The sequence below is a fragment of the Alligator mississippiensis genome, chromosome 1, assembly GCF_030867095.1.
Source record: "Alligator mississippiensis isolate rAllMis1 chromosome 1, rAllMis1, whole genome shotgun sequence".
In the NCBI taxonomy this organism is placed as follows: Eukaryota; Metazoa; Chordata; order Crocodylia; family Alligatoridae; genus Alligator; species Alligator mississippiensis.
In genome coordinates, this window is record NC_081824.1 from 189,207,697 (window position 1) to 189,230,804 (window position 23,108).

A 23,108-nucleotide genomic window follows, 5' to 3' on the forward strand; every position below is an offset into this window, starting at 1 on the left:
GACCATGATGGCTATAACATCACTCTTACATAAACTAATGCACAAGCACTTTGGGAATTATGCCTTCTCCTGGAATGTTAACTGGATTCTGCTCTGAACAAACTATAAAGCAAGTGACTGTGAAGTCAACAGTGTTTAACACATCTCATTGCTTACAACACTTATCATATCCAAAAAAAATACAGTATAAGAACTTATGAAAGGAGTTACTTAAAAACAAGCCTGGGGCGGATCCAGGATTTGGCAAAGGGGAGTGCAGGAGCTGCACCCTGCCCCCCATTGCAGAGGTAGCTGCACCCCTGTTTCCCAGCCTGCCCCGCTCCCCACACTGATAGGACATACCCCACCCACTGTGTGTGTGTGGCGGGGGGGAAGAAACATCCTATCATGTACACCACTGTAGCAGCCTACAATGACTTTTTTTAAAGTCCCTGAAGTACACAAGAATCCCCGCCTTCCCCTCCATGCTTAGAGGCACATACTGTTCCTTTCCCTTCTCTCCCTCCCTGTCTGCTTCTACGGCTCTCCCTGCTGACCTAGGGGTGGGAAAAGCTTCAAAGCCCCTCCTGCTGTTTCAGCTAGGCTGCACAGGGGTTGGGAAGAGTGACAGCAGTAGCAGCCCAGATGAGAGATGGATTCCCTCATCCTGCCGGGTCCCCCTGGAAGCAGGCATGGGAAGGGCAGAACCGCCCTGCCCACCGCTCTCCTGCTGTCACTGTTCCCAGCTCAGCCCAGCCCCTGCACACCCCAGTGGAGCAGGTGGGAGCAGCTTTGAAGTTTCCAGTACTCCCCTAGACCACAGGGAAAGCAGAAGAGGGGAAACAGGAAGATTTTAAGTGCTTTGGGAACTTTAAAAAATCCCCAGAGACTTCCAGCTGGATCCAATCTGAAAGGGGGGGGAGATACCACTGCACTGCCCCTGAACAATCCTTACAGGCAACTCGCATACATTATTTGTGGAAAGTTTTTATAACTCCTTGTAAACTATTTTCTTCACGAGCATCTGTATGCATGACATTTTGCCATTTTGGATTGGAGAACAGGGGCCTTTGAAGAACTCTAAAACATTTTATTCCCCCTCTTGACATCAATCATCTTTTGTCCACATGTCTAGATTTTTCACCTGTATTTGGCTCATCTAAATTATATTCAAGGTGCTCTACAGACTTGTTTCCCATTTTCACTGTTCCTTAAATCAAACTACCCATCGCTTCTATCATTGCTACTCATACTATCTTTATCCTGCCTTTCTTTTGTTTTCTTTGCATTTAAAATCAAAGTGATATACTTGGGACATGTAGGAAAACAAGAATAGAACCAAAGAGATCTGTCTCTCACTACAACCATTAGACCAATTCTTCCCTTGACTTTTAGGGGTCAGTGAAATTTTAATCTGCCACAGCTTCTCCAAATCTTAAACAATCTGCTTCAAGAAAAAATCACTACAGTATAGAACATAATTTAATGAGACTCTGTAATCTCAATCCAAAAATGATGTACACAAATACCAAGGGCTTCTACCTTAAGGTATTAATTTAATAAATTGGTGCAGGCTTCATTTTTCTTCCCCAATTAAAATTATGACATAAAACCTAATGTGGCTGGCATTTCTGGCAAAATATTTTTTAATGTTGTATGCTTCAAAACATCAGCTGCACATTACTACCTGACATGAAACTGTGTAACAACAAAAGTCAAGCTGGTTTTTGGAACCAAAGCAATGAGGTTATGGTGTGAAAAATTTGGGGCTCTTTTGATTTTTAACAAATAAAGCCTTTGATTCTTGAAGGCTTCCTGTGGCATGCAGTAAAAATTGGCTTAGACCAAACCATATATATGATGTCTTTGCATGCACACTTATACAGAGAATGTGGACAATGTCCTGATCACATCTAAGTAGGTTGTGGAATTATCAGAACACTAGCACGTGATTATCCTGTCTATTTCCTCCAGCTACCTTCCAGATCATGCAGCAGAAAATATAGGAATTATGTGGACAGATGCCCTTGTTGACTTGAAATCTCAGCCAGTGTGCATTTCTGCACATTCATTTTGCTGAAAGTTCACTACTGAGGACAAAAACCATACACATACAGACACAAAAGAGCTGGTGGGGAAAATGGAAGTTCAGAATTCCTCTGTTAGCTCATTATCACTGTATTATCCAAGTTCCAGGTTTCACAGATGTGAAACCATTTCAATGGTAGGTGGTAGAATAATAGCAGAGATCATTCCTCCAATCATAATTTTATTTAAAATTAAACTGCTTTTCTGTGATAAAAATGATATAAGTGATCTTTGATTTTATTTATTTATAAAAGGCCATTGCATTTCACATCAAAAGGGTAACAGCACTGAAATACAGCCTTCTGATAATATCACAGTCATGAAGTAGAACTTCTCTTTAATTGGTAGGAGTATTTAGATGTGTTACATATACAGTGTGCGGGGGAAAAGATACTGGTTCACAGATTGTATCAACACGTTATGTTAAAACAGTAAGTCTTCTCTAGAGCATGGTGCTTCATAATGTAGGTATAAAAATAACACGTGGATTTGTTTTTGCTTTATCAACAAGACCTAATCCTGATAAATTATGCCCTAAAATGCTCTTGATTAGGCTACAGCTGCTGCTATTTATATTTTGGCTTTTTCATAGGTATAAACAAACTTAACTATGACTAGGCTGCTAAAAGACTTCCCATTTTTAATTTTACAAAAGTTGAGGCCTACTGTGTAATACAATTATTGCCTTATTTAAATAGGAATTACTTTAAAACTAAGATCATAAAGTTGGCAACAACTATACTTAAATAACAGAAGGTGATCATTTGCATTTCAAAATTTATCTAGTTTGCTTTCCCCTCAATTAGACCAAAACATGTTGATTCACAGGTTTGTGTGTGTGTTTGTTTCTTTTTTAAACTTATTTATAGAGCAGAATAATGGCCCCCCTGCTAACTTGGCATTTGCTCAAGTTTCTGTCCATGTAAATTGAATCTGTTACTGGAATTTTCCCCCCCTCAGAATACCAAGGCACATTAACCAAGAGATAAAAAGATACATTACCGATATTATCAAGCACAGGGCAGGTGGATTATGTGTGGGTTTTTCCTTCTTGCTTTTGGACAAATATGTGATAAAGGTTCTCAGAGGGCACTGAGAGCAAAGGGCTGTTTAAACAAAAGTGAATCATTCTCATCGTGTTCTGATGACAACTTTACTTTTTATTCAAACAGCACCTGCTTAGCACTCTTTAATATTATTTAGAAAGCAAAAAAAAATTAAAAGCAGGATGGTAAACAAACAGAAAGCACTTCAAATAATATTAAGATAGCAACAATTCTCATCTATGAGGTTTCCAATATTTTCTTAAAATATGGTAGTGTTCTTCACCAAAAAAAAGAATATTACTCTTAATGGTGTTGAATTTAGGGTGAATGATTTATAAATCATCATTTCTCTTGTGGTTTAGAGAAACAAAATCTGACTTATCATGGGTGGCCAGCAAAGATATGGTTTGGCTATTTATCAAAGTATAACACACACACTATTTTTAAGTATCTGCAGATAACTCTTATCACATTATATGTTTCAATATGAACTTTCTTTTTAATAGAGCAGATCTATCTAGGGTGCTAAGGTACCTTATGCTTTTACTGATGTTAGTACTACTTTTACTCTACAACTCAAAACTTGAAAGTTCCTTTCTTGCTACACAAATAATTACAACAAAGCTCTCCCTCAATCTACAGCTCCTGTCAAAAGTTAGGCAAAGAGTGCCAGCCAGTTCAAGAGCAGAAATCCATTAATGGTACAATGCCACCTGCTGTCAATTCTGAGAAATGTAACTTCTGTTTAAGATTATATCCCTGATGAAAGAGGCTTCTAATTTATTAAACATACAAGACTGTGTGGCGGTTCGACATAACTGTGTTTACGCAGTCATAAGGATATGCTAGGCAGCTTTTTAAAACTTTATTTTTTCCCCATTTCTTTGATACTTGACCATTTGTAAGGAGCACTTTTGTTTTATAATATAAATGATATGAGAAGAATACATACCTAGTCATATTTCTTCTCTGCTCGATGGTTTATGGAGAGCCTAGCGACTCCTTATCTTTCAGAATCTGAAGGTTATAATGACTATTTCTATTATAGTCTTAAAACACGTCTACTCTAAAACGGCATAGTGATAGACAACTTATTAATGGACACCCTAACTCCACCCAACCCCCCTGAAAATTAAGCTTAGAAAAGGACCCCATCTTGAAATATAGACAATCAAATACAGATATATAAAAGAAGCTGTTTCAAGTAGTACACTTAAGCCAATTTTCCTTTCAATAATTATGCAATCAATTTATTCTTTTTAAAACTCTTTCATCCTCTGTCCCCACAGCTCTGAAAGTCCAACACAATAAATCCAAGAAATTAAAAATCAAAACTGTACACTGAAAATAAATCCACTAAACAGATTTCTTCTGCAGAGCTCTTTCATTTCTAGTTATTTTTGTTGTTACTTGTAAACAGTAGTAATAAAAAAAATAACTTTTATGCTAGCAAGATTTTAAATTTGTGACATCCTGCTACCAATAGCTGCCTTTTGTTGCTCTGAAACCTACTCCAAAAATTGATGCAAATATAGTACTGCACCCAACTGTATTCTTTATTGCATTTGAGGGCAGGTGCCAGAGATTATTTTAGATATGCTCTGTTCACACATTTTCTATAGCATCTTCTACTGCCACTGTCAAAGACAAGATAGAGGACTAGACTGGCCATTGGTCTGATCCAGTGTGGCACTGTTTATGTTTTTATTCATAATAGCTGGCTCTAGAAAGCCAAGTTTGTATACAGTCACTCTCTTCATATTGCAAAAAAAAATAATTAAACATCCCAATAATAGGGCTGGCCAAAATGTAGGAAGCCTGTTTCATGAACAATTTCAAAACTTCTAGTTTGTCCCAAGATGGGAGGAAAGTGTAAAATTCCAAAATTATTCCAACCCAATTCTTGTAGCAGGGAAGGAATAGGGGGAAGGTTAAGTGTCCCTAGAGCAGGGGCGGACAACTGTTTTGGGTGGAGGGCTGCTTACTGAGTTTTGGAAAGCCATCGAGGGCCACATGACAGGCAGCCAGGAACAGATAAATATTAATTTTCTAAATTTTTTAGGGGCCCCACAGGTCAGATAGAATGACCTGGCAGGCTGCATCTGGCCCGTGGGCTGCATTTTGCCCACCCCTGCCCTAGAGAGAGCAAAATAACAGAGTGCAGGGAAAATTAGATCTAAGCCAGGACCATTCAAAATAAAGTGAATTAAAATATCAGGTATTATTGCAGTTGTTCTAGGAATTGTTTTATGAAAAGAATGGTCAAATTCAACACAATATTGTGGTTATTTCTTTTTTGTGCAAAAATAATGTTTGGCAGCTCCTATACTTTGGAAGAGTCTCTCACAGCAAACTGAGTGAAACCCAACCTGTATTTAAAAAAATAAGCCACACAAAGAACAGGGTGAGGAAGATGCTATTATACTGATATGGGAACTTGAGTTCAGGAACACTCCTACAGTACTAAATAGAATGCTAATCACTCAAGTACCATTTACTTCCCCATATCTTGGGAGTGTTCCCCAACTTGTAGGAAGCCCACTAAAATTAACTGCCTGAAGTTGAGGAAGTGGTATAGAACAGAATTAAAAAACAGGAGCCCTAAAGAACCAGACTGGACTGAGTAGCACGGGTTATTACTAGCACAAGTATGAAACTGTTACTTGATATAAGCTGCCAGTCCACTCAAAGCAACATTGTATTAATTTACTGCAAGCATTTATATAAATATGCAAAGTTAAATGCTGAAAGCAACATTTATACCAGGTTAAACTGCACAAATATGAAAAAATGAGAGTATGCTGATAAAAATCCTTTTGCTGTACTTCAGACAGGCTGACCTCAGTCACCTTGCATGTGCGAGCCCCGACCTGGTAAGTGGAAGTGTGCAAATGCACGCTTACACCCATGAAAGCATTGCAATAAGCTCTAGGAGACTCCAGCAATCATGGTGGCTTGTCCACATCAACTGAATTGCAGGACTGGCAACTTAATCTAAACAACTCCAGCAGACTTACATATATGCAGTGAGGCCAATGTGTGAACGGTGCAGGAAACCTTAACCCTGAATTCTATGTATTTTAAATCTATTTCAACTCTGCTCTGACCGTGGGGCAGTGGTGCAGGACTTGCTTGTTTGGAACTTAATGGGGCAGAAAGGTCTCCTGTCTATATCATAATTTGCATGGCTAAAGTCAGGCTCTGAAGTCCAGACCTCACTACAGTGACAAGGTGGGAAAAAGGCTCATGTTTCTATCTTTGCTATCACTACTCTTTGGCTGCAGAAAGCTTCCCAACAAAGCTAAGTTAACAAGACAGCAACACATCTATTTGCATTATGAAAGATGTACTCTGGCAACAAAGACTTTTCTCCTCCTTTTCAAAAGCAGTAACAATTACTGGAAATCTGAAGTGAAGGGACTTATAGGCAGTCATGTTCCTGGAGTTAATGCAGTGCAATATTTCGTTTGTTTTTAAACATAAAAGTATTTAACTGTGTTTCTCTGAGACATTTATAATCTCCCTCATGCAAACTGACCCAGCAGCAGCCTACGTGCCAGTCAGGCTCAGCAGAGAGAATGTGCAGTTTCACAATGGGGGTCAAAATTCAAGTCTTAGCAGCTGCTAATGGATCATATTCTGCCACCTTTATTTCTAACGAGTCACTCCTTACCATATTTCCTTTTAATGGGACTAACTCCTAGAATAACTACTCAGTGCTAAGTTTAGTTCAAAATACTTTTTTTTTTTTTTTTTTTTTTTAAACAGGCTCATAAAACCATTCTTCAACCAACCTTTGTCAAACTCGGTCAGAGACTATACACATGGCTTGGTTATACCATACCTAGAGGCCACGTTTCAGAGTTCCATCGATCCAGGAATTCAGCCAGAAAAGAGTTATGGCAGTTTAAATTTTAAAGTGAGAAAGATTTCACTTTTCTCAGACAACTGAACTACTTGAATGGATTTTGCTCAAACATCTTGAAACAGTCCTCTTTGAACTTTTGCAAGTTGAAACAGAACCCACGCATGAAAAATCCTAGCCCCAGAGTTTGTTTTTTTTAACTAAATATAAAATTTTGAAAACAAGAGGTTATAAGTGGAAACTCTTTAGTCACCCCTTTCCAGACAGTCACTATCATCTGACAACTATAACATCACAAAATTAAAATGAGGATTTTTCAGTTTCAAGCATATTTGTCACCATAAAAATTTCTGAGATACCTATCTGGCAACCTTGCGATTAATAGCAATAGTTCTAAGAAAAGAAATCTCTACACTACTTCAAAGTCCATTTAGTTCATCATATTCCATTATGTTTCTTACATTTTCAGATCTAAAGGAAGTCAATGCTTATTTTTCTATTATTGTTGCATAGTTATGAAGCCTGCCATTTAAAAGCTCATTGTGACACTTGATCAATCTGAACTGCCCTCTTTTCTTTCACTGTTCTAGTCAATGCTCACTGAAACAGCAAATAGCTAAGTTAAACAAAGTGTTTCTTAAAGTGTCTTAGAAACTACAATTTCAGTACAACGACATTTGGTACAGGTTCTATAATATATCAGACTACAATACAGCTCAAGAATGATACCGTTACCTGCTCTTTCAGATTCTAAGACAGTCAGAAAAAGTCCTATCAGATACTGCATGAACTTCAGCTCCCAATGAGAAGTATGTTATATAGGCTCCATGAGAAAATGAAGACTGCTAATCTATTTTCCAAGTGAAACATTTTAGGTGATTGCTCTAACCTGGGGCACAGTACATTCTCTCTATGGCATCGTTGTCACAGGAATCTTCAACCTCACTCCACCTGCTAAAATACGTTAGCTGAATGTGTCCTAAAAACAAAACGACAGGAGAAATCAAAACATTTTTCCCTTCCATTTTCTGCAGAAGTGAACTGTAATTACTCCTTTTGTAGCTAAAAACAGTATCATTAAGAATAATGGCATCATTAAGTACTAGAAGCTATTACTGGGGGTGAATTTGCTGCACTGATAATGAAGCTCTAGACAGGAAATGAAGATACTAATTACAAGATAAAACGCCTACTCAGTTAATTGGAAGCAACAGCGAATAAAAAGAAATGCATTTGCAAAAGTTCCTGACCTCTATCATTCAATAAGATGTTGTTTGGGTTCAAATCGCGGCACACAATTCCTTGTCTGTGCAAAGCATCAAGGGCTACAACCATTTCAGCTGCCCATCTTTGAATGCAGTCCTCTGGGATGTGAAACCTGGAGGTTAGTGCCAGTCTGTTGTCAAGGTCCTGAAAAATTTGATGTATTTCCATCTCTCCTTCTGTTGCTCTTTCACTCTTGTCCTTTGACGCTGTTTCTTCACTTTCAACCTTTGGTAATAAAACAGGGTTTGCGTCCTCGTTTCCAAAATCTTCAGTTTGATCAGAAAACAGTAACACTGCTTCACCTTCTACAGCATCTCCATCTATGCTATGCTCTTTAGCACCTGAGAGTGGGTTAGAAATAAATAGGAAACTTTCCTCTGTGTTCGCTGCGTTTAACGATGTGGAAGAGTTTGCTCCAAGTCCTTGAAACTGAGCCACATCTTCTGAGCTCCCTAGATCAAAATCAGATCTAAATAGTGTCTTAACTTCCTGAGTGACAACACAGTGCCCTTCTGACTCTTTCCTAGAAGAGTGGCCTAGTTCAGGCACCTCATGATTTAACTTGTGATCAAATGTTTTGCATTGTTCTGTTGTATTATTCAATTGTAAGACATCAGGGGTTTCTAACAGTTTGCTTTCTAAAATATCTATATCAGTCTTTGTAAACTTTGTTGGCCTAACTTCTGCTGCTGCTTCTGTTTGCTCTGACATACCAGGCAGATTTATTAGCAGATCCGGCCTTCCTTCATCAACACTACTAACATCATCCACAGCAGCATCCTTAAAAGAAATAACCGGCACAGAGTCATTTGAACCCCTGCTTATGGTGTCATGAGCTCTAAAGCCCACTCTGCTTTCTATGGCATCAAGACTTCTGTCACGATCTGGTACAGAAAAAAATGGCTTTAAAGGTTCTGATTTTAAGCTAAATAATTTATCTCCAAAATCAAGCCCCAGTAGTTCACTGGTGCTATCTTTACTGTCTATTCTGAAGAGTTCCATGGGGCTGTTCTTTGATCTATTTAATGAATCTGATATCCTAGTAGGACTAATGATTTCTGGGTCAGCATCTTCTGTGAAAATCTTTACTTCCTGAGACATGACCTGAGAGCTGAAGCTATCATTGCCAACTACAGTATTTGCCTGTAAGCATTCTAAGTCTTTGGTATTAAGACCTCCTCCCTCTATTTTCAGCACAGGTTCCTCATTTAAAGAGCTAGGATCAATTTTTTCTTGTCCATACTCATTGCACAATGTTAAATAGCTACTAGTGCATTCTTCTTCTGAACTTGACCCAGAATCCATCCATTTGGGAGAACTTTCTTGGCCATCTTCCTGATTACTACTATCATCTTGAGAACTTGGGGTAAGACTGCTCTTCAGTGGTATAACTTTTAGCATGTTCTCCCCATCACTTGCTCCAGAGCAAACACTGCTACTGATTTCCTTAGGGCTTGGAGACGGCTGTTGCAGGTAAATCTTAGTAGAACTGGATCTTTTGAGCTCAGGGATTTCAAAACTTTCTTCAGGGCTTCTGTTTAAGAACTTACTGATGTAAGACCACAGTTTGCCTCCTATGAAAAAGAAAGAACATCTCAGAATGTAAATCAGAACAGACTCTGCTTCATTATGAAATATAAAATACATAACTCAGGAAACTACTTCCTGATGCAAATCATAGCAGGTTGGATGTGCTAGTTCAACAGGGAATATGTCAACTAGGCTTATGGCTTCAAATAAATGTATTAATGCATTTATGAGTGGCACCCTCTTAGATTAAAATAGAAAGAATATTTAAAAACCTATTTGATGACATGCCCCAAGTTGCCTTCATGTCATGAGATAGCAACACCAGAGAAAGTAAAATAGATTCCTATCCCATCACCATTCTGCTTGTCCTGAGATGTTTCTGGAGAACAGCTCCAAGCTTCCTATCTGAAAGTAACATCAGGGGAAGGAAGAATCATTACCCAGTTCTTCAGCCTTTGCTTCTTCACAATTGTGTGCATGCAGGTGGTAAGTGCTCCATGTTCATAGGATAAATATATATTTTCTTGCTTCTGGAAGGTATCTTACCTGCCCATTCTATTAGTCTTTCTACTCCCCACCCCCCCCCTTTTTTTTTTTTTAGGTTTCTTCTTTCACCTCTTGCTGTATTATGTAGCATTTATCAGTGCTCCTTACATGCTCATTGTAAACAGAGATCAGCATCTCTCTCTCAAAGGAAAGAACTGCCTGCCCCATTTCTGGCTCAGTTCACTCATTCTGGAGATTCATAACAATCTATAGCTCTAAGTGAAGCCATTGCTTTGGCTTCATTTAAAACTGTGAAAATAATAAAACTGGATTGTTAGTCTTCAAAAACCTGAACATAAAAACTGCCATTAACAAGATCAGACCATAGATCCATCTTGTCCAGTATCCTGTGTCACACAGTGGCAAAGAGTGGATGCTGAAAGAGTGAACTCGGTATGACCAGAGAGGTTCCCCCCACCCCGCACACTGGTCCTCTCTCACTTGCAACCTCCAGCATTTAAGGTCTACGAAATTCCAATTTAGAGGGTGTATCCCTAGCTCCCATGCTCAATAGCTACTAATGCCCTTTCCTCCAAGCACTTGTCCAATCCCTTTTTGAACCTGCCATTAAACAGTCATCTTCCACAACATCTGGTGGCAATGAGTTCCACACATTGATTGTATGCTATATAAAAAGGAACTTCCTTTTGTTAGTTTTAAAACCTACTACCTTACTACTAGTTTCATTCTGTGACCCCTAGTTCTTATATTGTGAGAGATAATAAATAATACTACCCCTACTTACTTTCTCTTTACTATTTCATATTTTCTAAACCCTTATGATGTCCCCTCCCTCAAATGTTGCTTTTCTGAACAGAACAGGCCTAGCCTTTTCACTCTCTCTCTCACATTTCTTGTGAAGAATTATAACTCATGAGTACAAAGTACAGAGTTGGACAAAAATTAAGCTGGAAAATATCTGATATCTTGGCTTGCTTTGGCCAAGGAACTGTAGGTTCAAGAAGTCCTCATTTAAAAGAAGAGAAATTCCTGAAAGCATAGGTGACTCAATGGGATCTTTGTTAGAAGGAAAATTTATACCACCCATCAGTTTATCGTGACCTGTATCATTGGGTTCCAGAATTTTAAAATTAATAGTTTTGTTTTGTTTTTACTTTTCTTTTTTTTAGAAGGAAGCTCTATTTCTTGAAAAGTTACACTGAAAGAAACAGTTACTTTTCCCTGTGTGGAACCAGGTTTCCAGGTGCTAAAAAAAAAGAAGAATTTATCAAATGCATTAATTAGAAAGTAAAAATGAAAAACAAGGCTTAGAGAAGAGGTGTCAAACATCTGTCTTCCTAGACTAGATAGGCCCGTGGAGCTCCTAGGAGGACCAGGAATTCAGAGGCAGGGCTTGCCACCCAATTCCAGGTGACAAATCCCTATTGGGGGTGCATTTTGGTGATCACAGCGGGGCATGCAAAGCCTCTGCTAATACCCCACCCCCAACTCCCTCAAGCTGTTCACACTACTGCCAGAGGCATCTCCGAATCCAGCCTCCAAGGAGATCCACTGTCCAGATCTGGGCCAAGGGATCAAACAAGCTTGATATGCCTGTTGCTGGAGGAACCTTCCTCCTTTTCCCCCCGGCTGGGATAGGAGTTGTTTTGAATAGGAAAACATTCTTTTCACTAGCTATGATGAACAAAGTGCATCAAAGAGTATTAGAGCATTTTAGTGGGTTGAATCTACGGTAAGAATGACAACCTGGATCTTTAATGTGCATGCTTTCAACCAACAAGTTTGAAATGAACTGGTAACAACCCATCCTTCCAATATAGCTATATATGAAAGAGGCTCACCAATTCAACAGGAAAAAAAATAGGAGAGATCCTGATATAAAAAAGGTGAAGAATCACTTTATCAAACAATTCATTAAAACATAATAAAGAGTTACTGGTTTTAAGATATATTCACAATATTCATTAATGTCTTTGTCTTTATAGAAGTCAGATCAATGTTAACTGATTTTTTTTTTTTATTAAAAACACAGATTTACAGCTGGTCAAACTGGGGACAGTTGAAGTTGGTGAAAAGTTTGAGATGTGTTAATTTTCTTGTATATATTTTTACACAAAATAATTAAAAATTATTTTTTCTTTTAAATTACAAGTAGTCTAGGGTAGACAGGAGGAGGAAATAAGTAGAAGTCATAAACAAGAGAAAGCATGGGGGAGCAACCACATTCCTTCGTGCCTCCTCCCCAATTTCTCCCAGTGAAGAGATGAGCAACAGATAAAGAGTGAAAGTGAAAAAACTAAAAGTAATAGAATGGAAGTGGGATTCTTATCTCAACATTTTGAATGAAAAAGTAAATAAATGACCAGCTCTTTTACAATATATGTAAATATTCTCTTATACTAATAACACCACACATACCAATCCTCCCTGATCTATGTCATTATAAAAATATAGGTATGGGGGGGGAGGGGGAAAGGAGTATCAAACACTTTTATTTTATGTAACTTTTAAGTGGCCACATATCACACATCTGTTTTTAAGAAAATTCCCCTTCTAAGGTTTCAGATGGTTTCCCCAATAGTATGTACAAAAACTGGAACTGGTCTGTAAGTCCAGCTCTTACACAATGGGCCACTACCTGCAGACATCACTGTAATAAAAATATTAGTACTGCTTAGCCTTCACTACATACTGGAAGGGAAAAAAATCTAGAAAAAGAAGAGCCAGGATTGCTTGGCCAATAAGAAGAGTGAAGAAGTTCCTATCCCCATGGCTTCCCCTCCTGGAGAAACTGGCCGGCTGTCTTCACAACTCTCTTCCTCCTCTGCCCCTACTTCCTGAAGCTTCTTGAAGCCAGTTGTAAGGGCTGGAGTATCTTCAGCTATACAGGAAGTAGACTCAGAAGGGAGGAGGATGAACAATGTGTTGATATGATCTCCATGCCCCAAAGAAATCTCTCTGCACTAGTTAACACAATTTAGGCTATATTATGTTCTGAACACAATTTCTCGCACATATGTGAATGATGAACTGCAATGGAGTTTCCATACAAGTGTAGCTGTCTTCCTACAGTGAAGAGGTGCTGGAATTAGAGCTGAACTTCTACATGCCATCCTAAAACCCAATAAACCACCAGAGGATCTAAAAAGCTACTGACCTATCTCACTACTCTGTATTACATACAAACTCAAGAAGCACATAATCCTGAATAAAATAGAGAACATAATTGATCCCCAGCTCCCAAAAGAACAAGCTGGCTTTTGGAAAAAAGTGGTGTATTACTGACCAAGTTATAATACTTACATCCAACACAATAACCAGATTTGAAATGAGGCAGAAAACAGGCATGGTCTTCATCAATCTTATAGCCACCTATCACACTGTATGGTATCAAGGTCTCAAATATAAACTGCACTCACTCCATGATACCCAACTACAAACCATGTGCTTTCATCCCAAACATGATCTCTAGCAGATCATTCAAACTCACTACCAGCCAAAAAGAAAAGGGGAGAATACGAACCCAGAAAAATGGAAGAATGGAGTCCCCCAAGGGTTAGTGCTAGCATCAATAAATAAAGTTGTGCATCAATAAACCAGTATCATTACTCTTCCACCTGGACAATCATCAAGCCAAGAGCACAGTGAACATCAGTGTAGGCAACTACATCCTTCCCAATGAACATAACCCAACCTACCTGGGAGTCGCATTAAACCGTTCCCTCACCTATAAACACCACATTCAAGTTAGGGGAAGACATTACACATAAAACTTTTTAAGTGATCAGAAACTGGTTTACACCTGTAACAGAACAGACATTCAGTGCACATAAGCCAGACTGAAAATGGGTGAAACCGGTCTGAGATAAACCTGGTTCAATGTAGTATCAGACTTAACTGATCTGGGTCAAACTAGTTTATACAATGTCTGTCCCAGACCAAAGTCCCCCAAACAACCTAGATGCTTTGCAGCCCTGGGCAGGGCTCTCTTCTCCATAGCAGGGCTGGCCCCTCCTCTCTGCTCCCTGGCTGGTGCTCCAGCAGAGACCTGAAGAAACAGCAGGGTCTGCCTTGCTTCCCCCTAACCCATCCCCCTCAACACTCGCTGCTCAAACAGGGATCCCTCCCTCCCCCCTCCCACAGCACAGATAGTACCCAGCCTGTGGTGAGCTAGCTAACAGGGGTGTGCAAAACGGGCCATATTCAATTCGTATTCAGCTCAAAATCAGGGACAGTGATTCATTGATTCGGATCACTGTCCCCGATTAGATTCGGCCAAATCCAAATCTGAAGATTCGATGCTGATTCGGAGAATCACTGATTCGGTCACAGACACAGCTTTAAATATTTTTTCTACATACCTCGAGGTACTAGGCAGCTTGTGAATGCTGCGATTCTGGGGAGGATGGAGCGTCCCACAGGACCGTGGGAGGGCCCCCCTGCATGCTCACTGGCAAAGTTAAAACTGGACAGGAAGTATTTCCGGTTCACTTCCAGGTCCTCTGGGGGGCCTCCCCACCTTGGCGATCAGCTGCGGGGGGACCCCGGGTGCCCCCCCCGACCCAGAAAGCACCAGTTGCCAAGCCAGGGGGTGCTGAGGGACCCCCCCCAGCATGCTCCCCGACAGACCTGGAAGTGGACTGGAAGTGCTTCTGGTCCACTTCCGGGTCTTCTGCCAAACATGCTGGAGAGCCCCTTGCACTCCTGTGTGACACTCCATCTGCCCCAGCATCTCAGCATTCAGGAGCTGCCTGGTACCTTGAGATATGTAGAAAAAACATTTAAAGCTGTATCTGTCCGAATCATCAAATCTATAAGGGTCTCTGGATTTGATTTGGATTTGGAGATTCAGCCACTGAATCTAGCTGAATCTCCCCCGAATCGAATCAAAGACTGAAGCTTCGCACAGCCCTACTGGCTAATGCTGAGAGATGTCTGTGTAAGGCAGACAGGACAGTGTTCACTTAGGGCTTTTTTGGAGCTAATCAACATGTCAGCTGGTAATGTCCCTCCATTCCTTCCTTGGAAAAAGTTAAGAAGAGCTTGAACTAATGAGAGAGGCTTTTTTTTTGCTGATGGGTTGATAAACCCCATGTAACTCCGTTCCATGTAAGTAAATGCTGTGTAACTCCCTGCTGGCTCCATTGCTGGTCAGAAGAGCAGTGGGGGAAGTGGGGCCACCCTAATCAGAGTGTACTGCAGGGGCCTGGCCATGCCCTTTGCACAGCTCAGCACTATTGAAGGGAAGGGAGGGATGATCTAGTCGTCCCCCCCCCCCCCGGCTTCTAGCCTGAGCCACTGCAGGCATGTGCCTGCATTCCCTCAGTCCAGAGGGGATGTCTGTACAGTTACCAACTGATTCAGCCTAGCCAGGTTAGACTAACCTGCAAAAATTGAATCAATTCAGGCTCAGGCCTTTTGAATGTTTGTCCCTAGCTTCAGAAAGTCTGCAGTAAAGTCTCTGCAATAAAGGCAGCTGCCTTAAGATGTTTAGCCAGCACAACACATGGTGCCAATGTCAAAGTGCTCAGAACCACCACACTTGCAATGGTAAATGCTCCAGCAAAATATTGTGCTCCTGTATGGTCTAGAAATTGTCACACTCAAAAGCTTGATATTGTACTTAACAGTGTACCGAGACTCATAATAGGCTGCACAACTTATACACACATAGATGTACTTCCTGCACTCTCTGGCATTAGACCAAGTAACACAAGAAGACAGGCCCTAACATCATTACTGGCAATAGAGGCAAAAGATGATGAAAACCACTTGTTCCATCAACAGGTAACTGAAGACCCAAACAGATGGAAGCTTAAAAGTTGTAAACCATTTCTACATGAAGCCCACAAGCTCCTGGAAGAGACTGGGGATGCTAAACCAAACCTATGGACAGCAATGGAGTGGACCAACCATTGGGAAAGGTCAGACCTATTCCTACAGCTTTTTATACCAACACCAAACAAGTTTCCCATTGAATAAGATCTTGACAGAGAAGCATGGGTCAAGCTGAACAGACTGAAATCTTCAAAACAACACTTCACAAGATGAACATCTTGAACAGCCCCCTGTGTAAACGTGGAATCCAACAAACAGCACAGCATTTAATCAAAAGCTGCAATCTCTACAATGCCCAGATGGGGTAGATGGAATCTGTACATTGAGAGATAATACAGTGGCTCATAGATTTGGAAGTTGATAGCTGACACCATATGAAAGACACAGCAGCCTTTAAATTAATTACATACTTACAAGGGCATTTCTCCATTGTCAAAAGACTGTGCAAGACAGCACCAGAGTGAAGCACAGAGTGTGTGTTTCATATAAACTACACTTCAGAAGGACGCAACGTAGCTGTCCATAATGCAGCACTAGATGCACATCAAAAAGGATCTTTGCTTTGAGTGTGCTTCTTGACGTACCAAAGGCCAAGTGAAGAGTAGCTCCATTACATCCTTTCAGGACATGGTAGGCCTGGAGTGAGTGTGCCATGTTCCACACTGGTGCTCCCCAGCATAGTAATTTCAGGGTGTATTGAGGGTGATGGTCACATTATACCAGTGAAAGCATATAAAATTGCAATAATGACTAGACTTCAATCACTGTGTTTGTCAAACTTCCCTTTCTTTAAAAGATGAAGAGGAAAAGCCACTCTTTAACTACTTTCATAAGAAAAACATGATGAAAAACTATTGCTTATTGCTACTCCTATTTAGAGTTTAGTGCAACTAAATGAAAAACATTTGATTATGTCCAAATCTGTTTATGTATAAATACTTCAAGATTGGCCTCCTGGTCAAGTGGAAATACGTAAATAAATGTTGTTCAATAATTGTATTCTATACTGAAAAACAACAATTTTATTCCTTTTTTGAAAAATGCCCAATACAGGGTCAGGCAAGAGCGATATTTCTATCTGGGTATATAATTACGCCTTTATGAATGACATACTAATAATCTTTCCCCCTCTCCCCACGTGTTGTGTAAGATCAAGAAAACCCATTAGCAACCCATGCTAATATAGTATCAGGAATCTATAAAAAATAAATTACAGAAATCAATCCATGAAAGTGGGCTTCAGTCACTGTCTAACATACTAAGTAATTCTAAAAATATTGCTGCAAAACTGAAGTTCATTAGTATTTCACATGACTGCAACAAATTAGGAAAATTCAACTGTGAATTACAATTCTTGTATCTACTCATTCACCCCAAAGTTGGCAGCCATTCTACATATTTCACAGTATAGTTTTATCAGTGCTACCATATTTATTCAAACCCAGGATGAGCCCCCCACCCTCATTTAACATGGAGAAAAGTTCCCTCTTCTTGGATTAGAGTACAAGCCAGCAAGAAAAAAGGGGCAGGGGTAGGCAGGTGCTACAGCTCATTTTCCAGCCCCAAGCTGGGGTGGCAGGGGGACAGGCACTGGTGGGGGAGGGCAGGTGGCAGGGTGGGGCTCTAGGCGTTAGGGATGAGGGCAGTTGCCAGAGGGTTCAGGTATGAGAGGGTAAATAGCCAGGGGGAGGGGGCAGCAGGTGTTAGGCGGGCAGGCATAGTGGAGCCAGGCAATTGGAAGATGTGGAAGGGCTGCCTGCCCTCCACTCCCCCCACCACCACCACATAGAAGCATAGAAAATTAGAGTTGGAAGGGACCTCAGGAGGTCATCCAGTTCAAGCCCCTATTCAAAACAGGACCATCCCTAACTAGATCATCTCAGCCAAGCCTTTGTCTAACCAGGTCTTAAAAATCTCCAAGGATGGAGAGTCCACAAACTCTCTGGGTAACCTGTTCCAGTGTTTTACTACCCTCTTAGTGAGAAAGTTTTTCCTAATATCCAAACTAAACTTCCCTTGCTGCAACTTGAAACCATTGCTCCTCGTTTTGTAATCTGCCCTTGTTCTGTCACATGTCCCCTCTGCCACTGTTTTCCCCATTGCAGTGGTGAGTGGGATGAATTTAAAATGACCCTCCAATCATTAGATTTTATACATGAAAAATTATGACAAATTATAAATTTTACATGTATATAATCTATTTATTGGGGGGAGTGTCTTAAATTCAGAGTCATCTTGGATTCAAGTAAATATGGTAATGTACTAAAATGTATTTTAGGAAAACAGGAAGTAACACTACATGCGGTAGAAAAGTTAATATCGCAGCAGGAAATTTTCAAAAAAAGAAACACAAAATCAAAATCTAGTCTGTTTAAATATTAAAGTATTCTGACTTTTGACATTTCTACCTAATGATGGCTGAATTTTAGCAGTATAAGGCCAATAATTTCAATCAGAATATAAAAAAGTTTATTTTCTACACCTCAGTAACTTAAAAAGTATCCAGCTCGATGTTAGTCAAAGTACAGGTGAATATTCCAGAAATTTGTTTTGTTTTGTTTTTTTAAAAGTGACAAGCAGCTTAAAAGTCAATGCATAGGATGGACGTGCAAATCCAGTCGTTATTATTCTTGTTACAAAGAAATACTGCAATATGAATTGAAGGGAAGGTGAATTCTAAGAAAGTTTTAACCTAACAGTGTCCCAGTGAACCAGAATAATCAATACTTAGGCTTCTAAGTAGCATCTTTCAGTCATAGACCTTAAAGCACTTTACTACTAAGAGTAAGTATTATGCGAATAAAGAAGTTGAGGTAAAGTGACTTGCAAACTATTGGCAATAGCAGATTCAGTCTTGGTAGGTCCAATGCCATAGCCATGTAAGCACATTATATACGAGGGAATATTTTTAAAACCAAACTTGTTAGACAAAAATACAATGTGCATATATATTGTATAATATGCTATGCCAAAGCTGGAAACATGTGGATTTGGTATATTTTAAAGGAACAGGACAAGTAGCATATGGAAGTAAAAGGTCACCTTGCATAGTCCCTCACTGGACATGTTATGTGCATACTGCCCTGGAACTTATTCATTCAAAGGTTACACTATCATCTCATAAATTACCATTGCAACTTATTTTAAACACAAGAAGAACCAAATATTAAACATACTTTTGTCAACATAGGAAGTTATAAAGCGGCTTCCAAACCTAACACAGGTGAAACATATTTAATATGTTATCTGATTATCTTCCAGTTGATTCCATTTTAGTCCTACATTTGTAGTTCTGTTCCTACATTTTATCAAATTATTGCTAGAACTGTAGGTTTATTACTAGATAAAAATGCTTCTAATGATAGGTGCTCCTAATTTCTTAAACCTACAACATACCCACTGCTTTCAGCACAGAACTGCCCCAAACCAAATCCTGCTCACCCTTTCTAGTTTATGAAAACAGTGGGAATACAAATTCCAGACCCAATTCCACCTGATATTATTCAGTGTTCAGTTACTTTATTACGTGTACACATTTATGTACCGTTAGGGCAGCACAGACACTTATGACAGTCTATCCTCTGCCCAGAAGAACTGCATCTAAAAGCTCAGCAGGCAAATAAAACAAGGGACAGGAAACTTGAAGGCAAAGTAGCCAAACAGTGAAGTTAAGCAGGAATCCTGTTAGTTCTGTTGTGTTTAGATTTTATGTAGATATTTGAAATTAATATTACTTTGAAGCAGTACCAAAGATGACAGGATACAATGACTTTTGGATATGCATCAGAAGGATAAAGAAAACCCAATCAGATCAGCAAATTCGGTCTCTTAACAATTTTCTTATAGCTTACAAGAGGAATATATGACCCATTTGATTTTTTCCTCATCCAATATTCCTGCACCTAATATTGTAAATTAACATTTACATAAACTAAAAGGATATATCCTAAAACAAAACAAAAGTTTTTGCTAGCTTGGCTCATGAGTCTGCTCTGATTTGGGTTTCTGTAGAATATGAATATGGCCAAAGATTATCATAATCACTGTATTTAGGGAAGCCCAAACAAAGTCAAAAGAAACAATCTGGGTTCCCAGGAGACAGAGAAGGGGAGCAGGTCAGTAGTATCGTTGGATTCACTGTCTGAAACCTTTGCCAATCTCTGTACTTCACTGAAAAATCGGGAGAAAAAAAGCTTTAAGAAAATCATAATATTCAGCCAGTGACACCAACGTATTTCATTTAATGCCTTTTAACAGGAACCTCATGAAGCATCACCTCATATGTTGTTATTTATACTACTGGCAACAAAAGATTACAACTTGTAAAGCGGATATACAGCCATTTATAGACGTCATAATTTTAATAACATAACAATAATATATTCTCCTAACTAATAATTATGTTAGCATGGTACCTAATAATAATGAGGACATGGAATCAGGCTGCTTCCATAATATAATAATAATAATAATTCAGTGCAATAATAGCAGCAGTAGAGGCTATGGTGTGCACAGAAACCAGGAGTTAATCGCTCATCTCTGACACAACAATTTAAGACATCAGAGTCTTAAATATGCTACAGCTTCACTGCTGTTTCAACAATTGGTTAACGGATGCTACCAAGTTTGCTAGCAGAGACAAGGCCTATACCCACTCTCTGCCAAAGACAGAGCCACCAGTACTACACTCTCTGGACCAGCAACAGAATAGGAATGTTATCCATTCCCACCTGTAAGTCCCTCATTGGCCAAGAAAGAATACCACTGTGTTATTTTCCACTAGTTCCTGTATGCTGAAATCCTCTTAAATTTGAAGTTTCTTGAGCACTCTCCAGACTGATACAAACTCCAGCTTGTATGTACTTACAGAAAGTTGACAGTTTCCAATGGCCACTACAATTTTGATGTCCCATGAAAGCCCCCCAGCCTGCTTCTGAAGCATCTGTTTCAAAAATTTCTGGCTCTGATAGTGCCAAGAAGAAGTAAGGCCTTATTAACATCAGGCTGGCTCTCCACCACAATATGATCTTGCCAAATGCTTTCTGACAAAGCTATCAAATAACTTTATGGACTTTCTTGCTTTCAATATGCATCTTGGAAACCCTCTCTATTGGCACCTTGGGAAAAGCCTTTGAGAGTATCCTTTAGCCTCATTCACTATAACTGGCCGACTGACAGCATCACCACTTCTTGGCAAAACAAGGTTTTCTTCTTGATTAAGGAATATCTGAAATCAATTTTTCTGAATCCATGGGGGGAAAAAAAGCATCAGTTTTAAATCAGATAATAGACAGAAGTTTTGCAGTAAAAGGGAATAAAATAAAAAACAAATCCTTTAGCAAATAAGCAGTTCCCTTCATATGCAACTTTAAAATCTTTCCTGAGTATATCATCATTCAAATTGTTGTCCAGTTAAATTATTTTTTTTCTTAAATTTCATACACCCAGGTACAATTCATGGCCTCTTTACCACCCTGGGACAAATATATAAACATATTACTATTAAAAAAAATGATCCTTTCTAATAGAATAAACTTTTAAAAATTTGCTGATAGAGGATTCATAAAACAGTGAAACAATTTTAGGCGCTAACAGCCAAACAGGTATCGTTCCTGAAATCTTTCACCTTTCCCCAAAAATAACTAATGCATATCCTGTCCTGTGTGTGTGTGTGTGTGTGTGTGTGTGTGTATGTGTGTAATATCTAGATAGATTGATAGATCTATATCTATCACTGGTTAACAAAATCTTCTAAGCTAGGAAAGTAGACATTCTTACTAAAAATGCTACAGAAGTCTTCTGAAATTATAGCTACTTCAGACTAATTTCTTTAAAAAAAAAAACTTTTTGCTTGTCCTTTAAAGTTTCCTTGCTCACTCAAAAGGCTGAATCTTTTGCTTGCTTAAAAGTTTCTGATCAAAAGATTGAGAATTTACTCCCTAACTAAAAAAAGTCTGTTTAGCCTCTCAAAGGTGCTAGCATTACTTCTGAGTTTATGTGCAGGGAAGTGTGTGCGCGTGTATGTAATATATATAATTATATATAATATATATTACACACACATAGACCTTTCTCTGAGTTTGTGTGCACATATATACAACCATCAGTTTGGTAGTTCTGGTGAACTGGCCTGAAGTATTACTTTCATGTATATTCTTGTAAAGGTGCAGAGAGATACCGGTCATATATCAAACTGGCACCAATAACAGGAAAGTTAACATCATTGGCAATCAACTTTTCTTCGCCCATAATGTCGCTGATAAAACATTGCTGCATGCATGCAGCCAGGAATGGAGCTTGGCAGCTTGGAGAGCAGCATCCTGCCAGTAAGTCTGTGGGGAGAAAGAAAGGTGGGGGGGAGGGGTAGATTGAGGCCCCCACAGTGAGGGAGGGAGTGGGGCAGGGGCAGGTACTACCAGGACAGTGTGTTTAAAGTGACCACAGGGCCAGGAGCAGGATGGAGCCACAAGTGGCTTGTCCAGGGGGCATGGGGAGGAGGGGCAGCTCCCCGCCACTGTGTGCACACCTGAGGATGGGGTGCCCACTGCAGGCTCGGAGCCAGGAGCTGCATGGACAATAGCAGCTCTAGGAGGAATTTGTGGGGGGGCTGTGGCCACCCCAAAATTCCCCATAGCACCCCCATAGCCACTGCTCCCAGTGCCACTACTGCCACCTGCCCCATGTAGCTGAGCCTGCCCCCGCCAACTCCAAGTGCAGCCCCAGCCCAGACCCCCGCCAGGAAGAGGCTGACACTGCCTTTGGTCCTGAGCCCACAGTGGGGAGCCAACCCTCACCCCATGCACATATCTGGGGGGGGGACAGGGGGGGACGACGGGGGGGACACATGCCCCCTATGCCACTTCCCCAGGGTGCACACAGTGGTGAGGAACTGCCCCTCCTCCCCACCACCCTGCACCCCCTGAACAAGGTCCCCACAGCTCTGTCTTTCTCCTGGCCCCAGGGTCCCATTCACCACCCTGGCTGGGCAG

General features: G+C 40.0%; 1 protein-coding gene across 4 annotated transcripts in view; it reads right to left on the reverse strand.

The window, feature by feature from the left end:
• Positions 1 to 23,108, reverse strand: part of RPS6KC1 (ribosomal protein S6 kinase C1) — a 137,187-nt gene that overhangs the window by 12,710 nt on the left and 101,369 nt on the right. For all 4 annotated transcript variants that reach the window (XM_059717906.1, XM_006268119.4, XM_019483189.2 and 1 more), the window contains 2 exons: positions 8,229 to 9,818; positions 7,868 to 7,957 (listed from right to left, as the gene is read on the reverse strand). In XM_059717906.1, the coding sequence (XP_059573889.1) occupies positions 7,868 to 7,957; positions 8,229 to 9,818 (1,680 nt within the window). The remainder of the gene's footprint in view (positions 1 to 7,867; positions 7,958 to 8,228; positions 9,819 to 23,108) is intronic.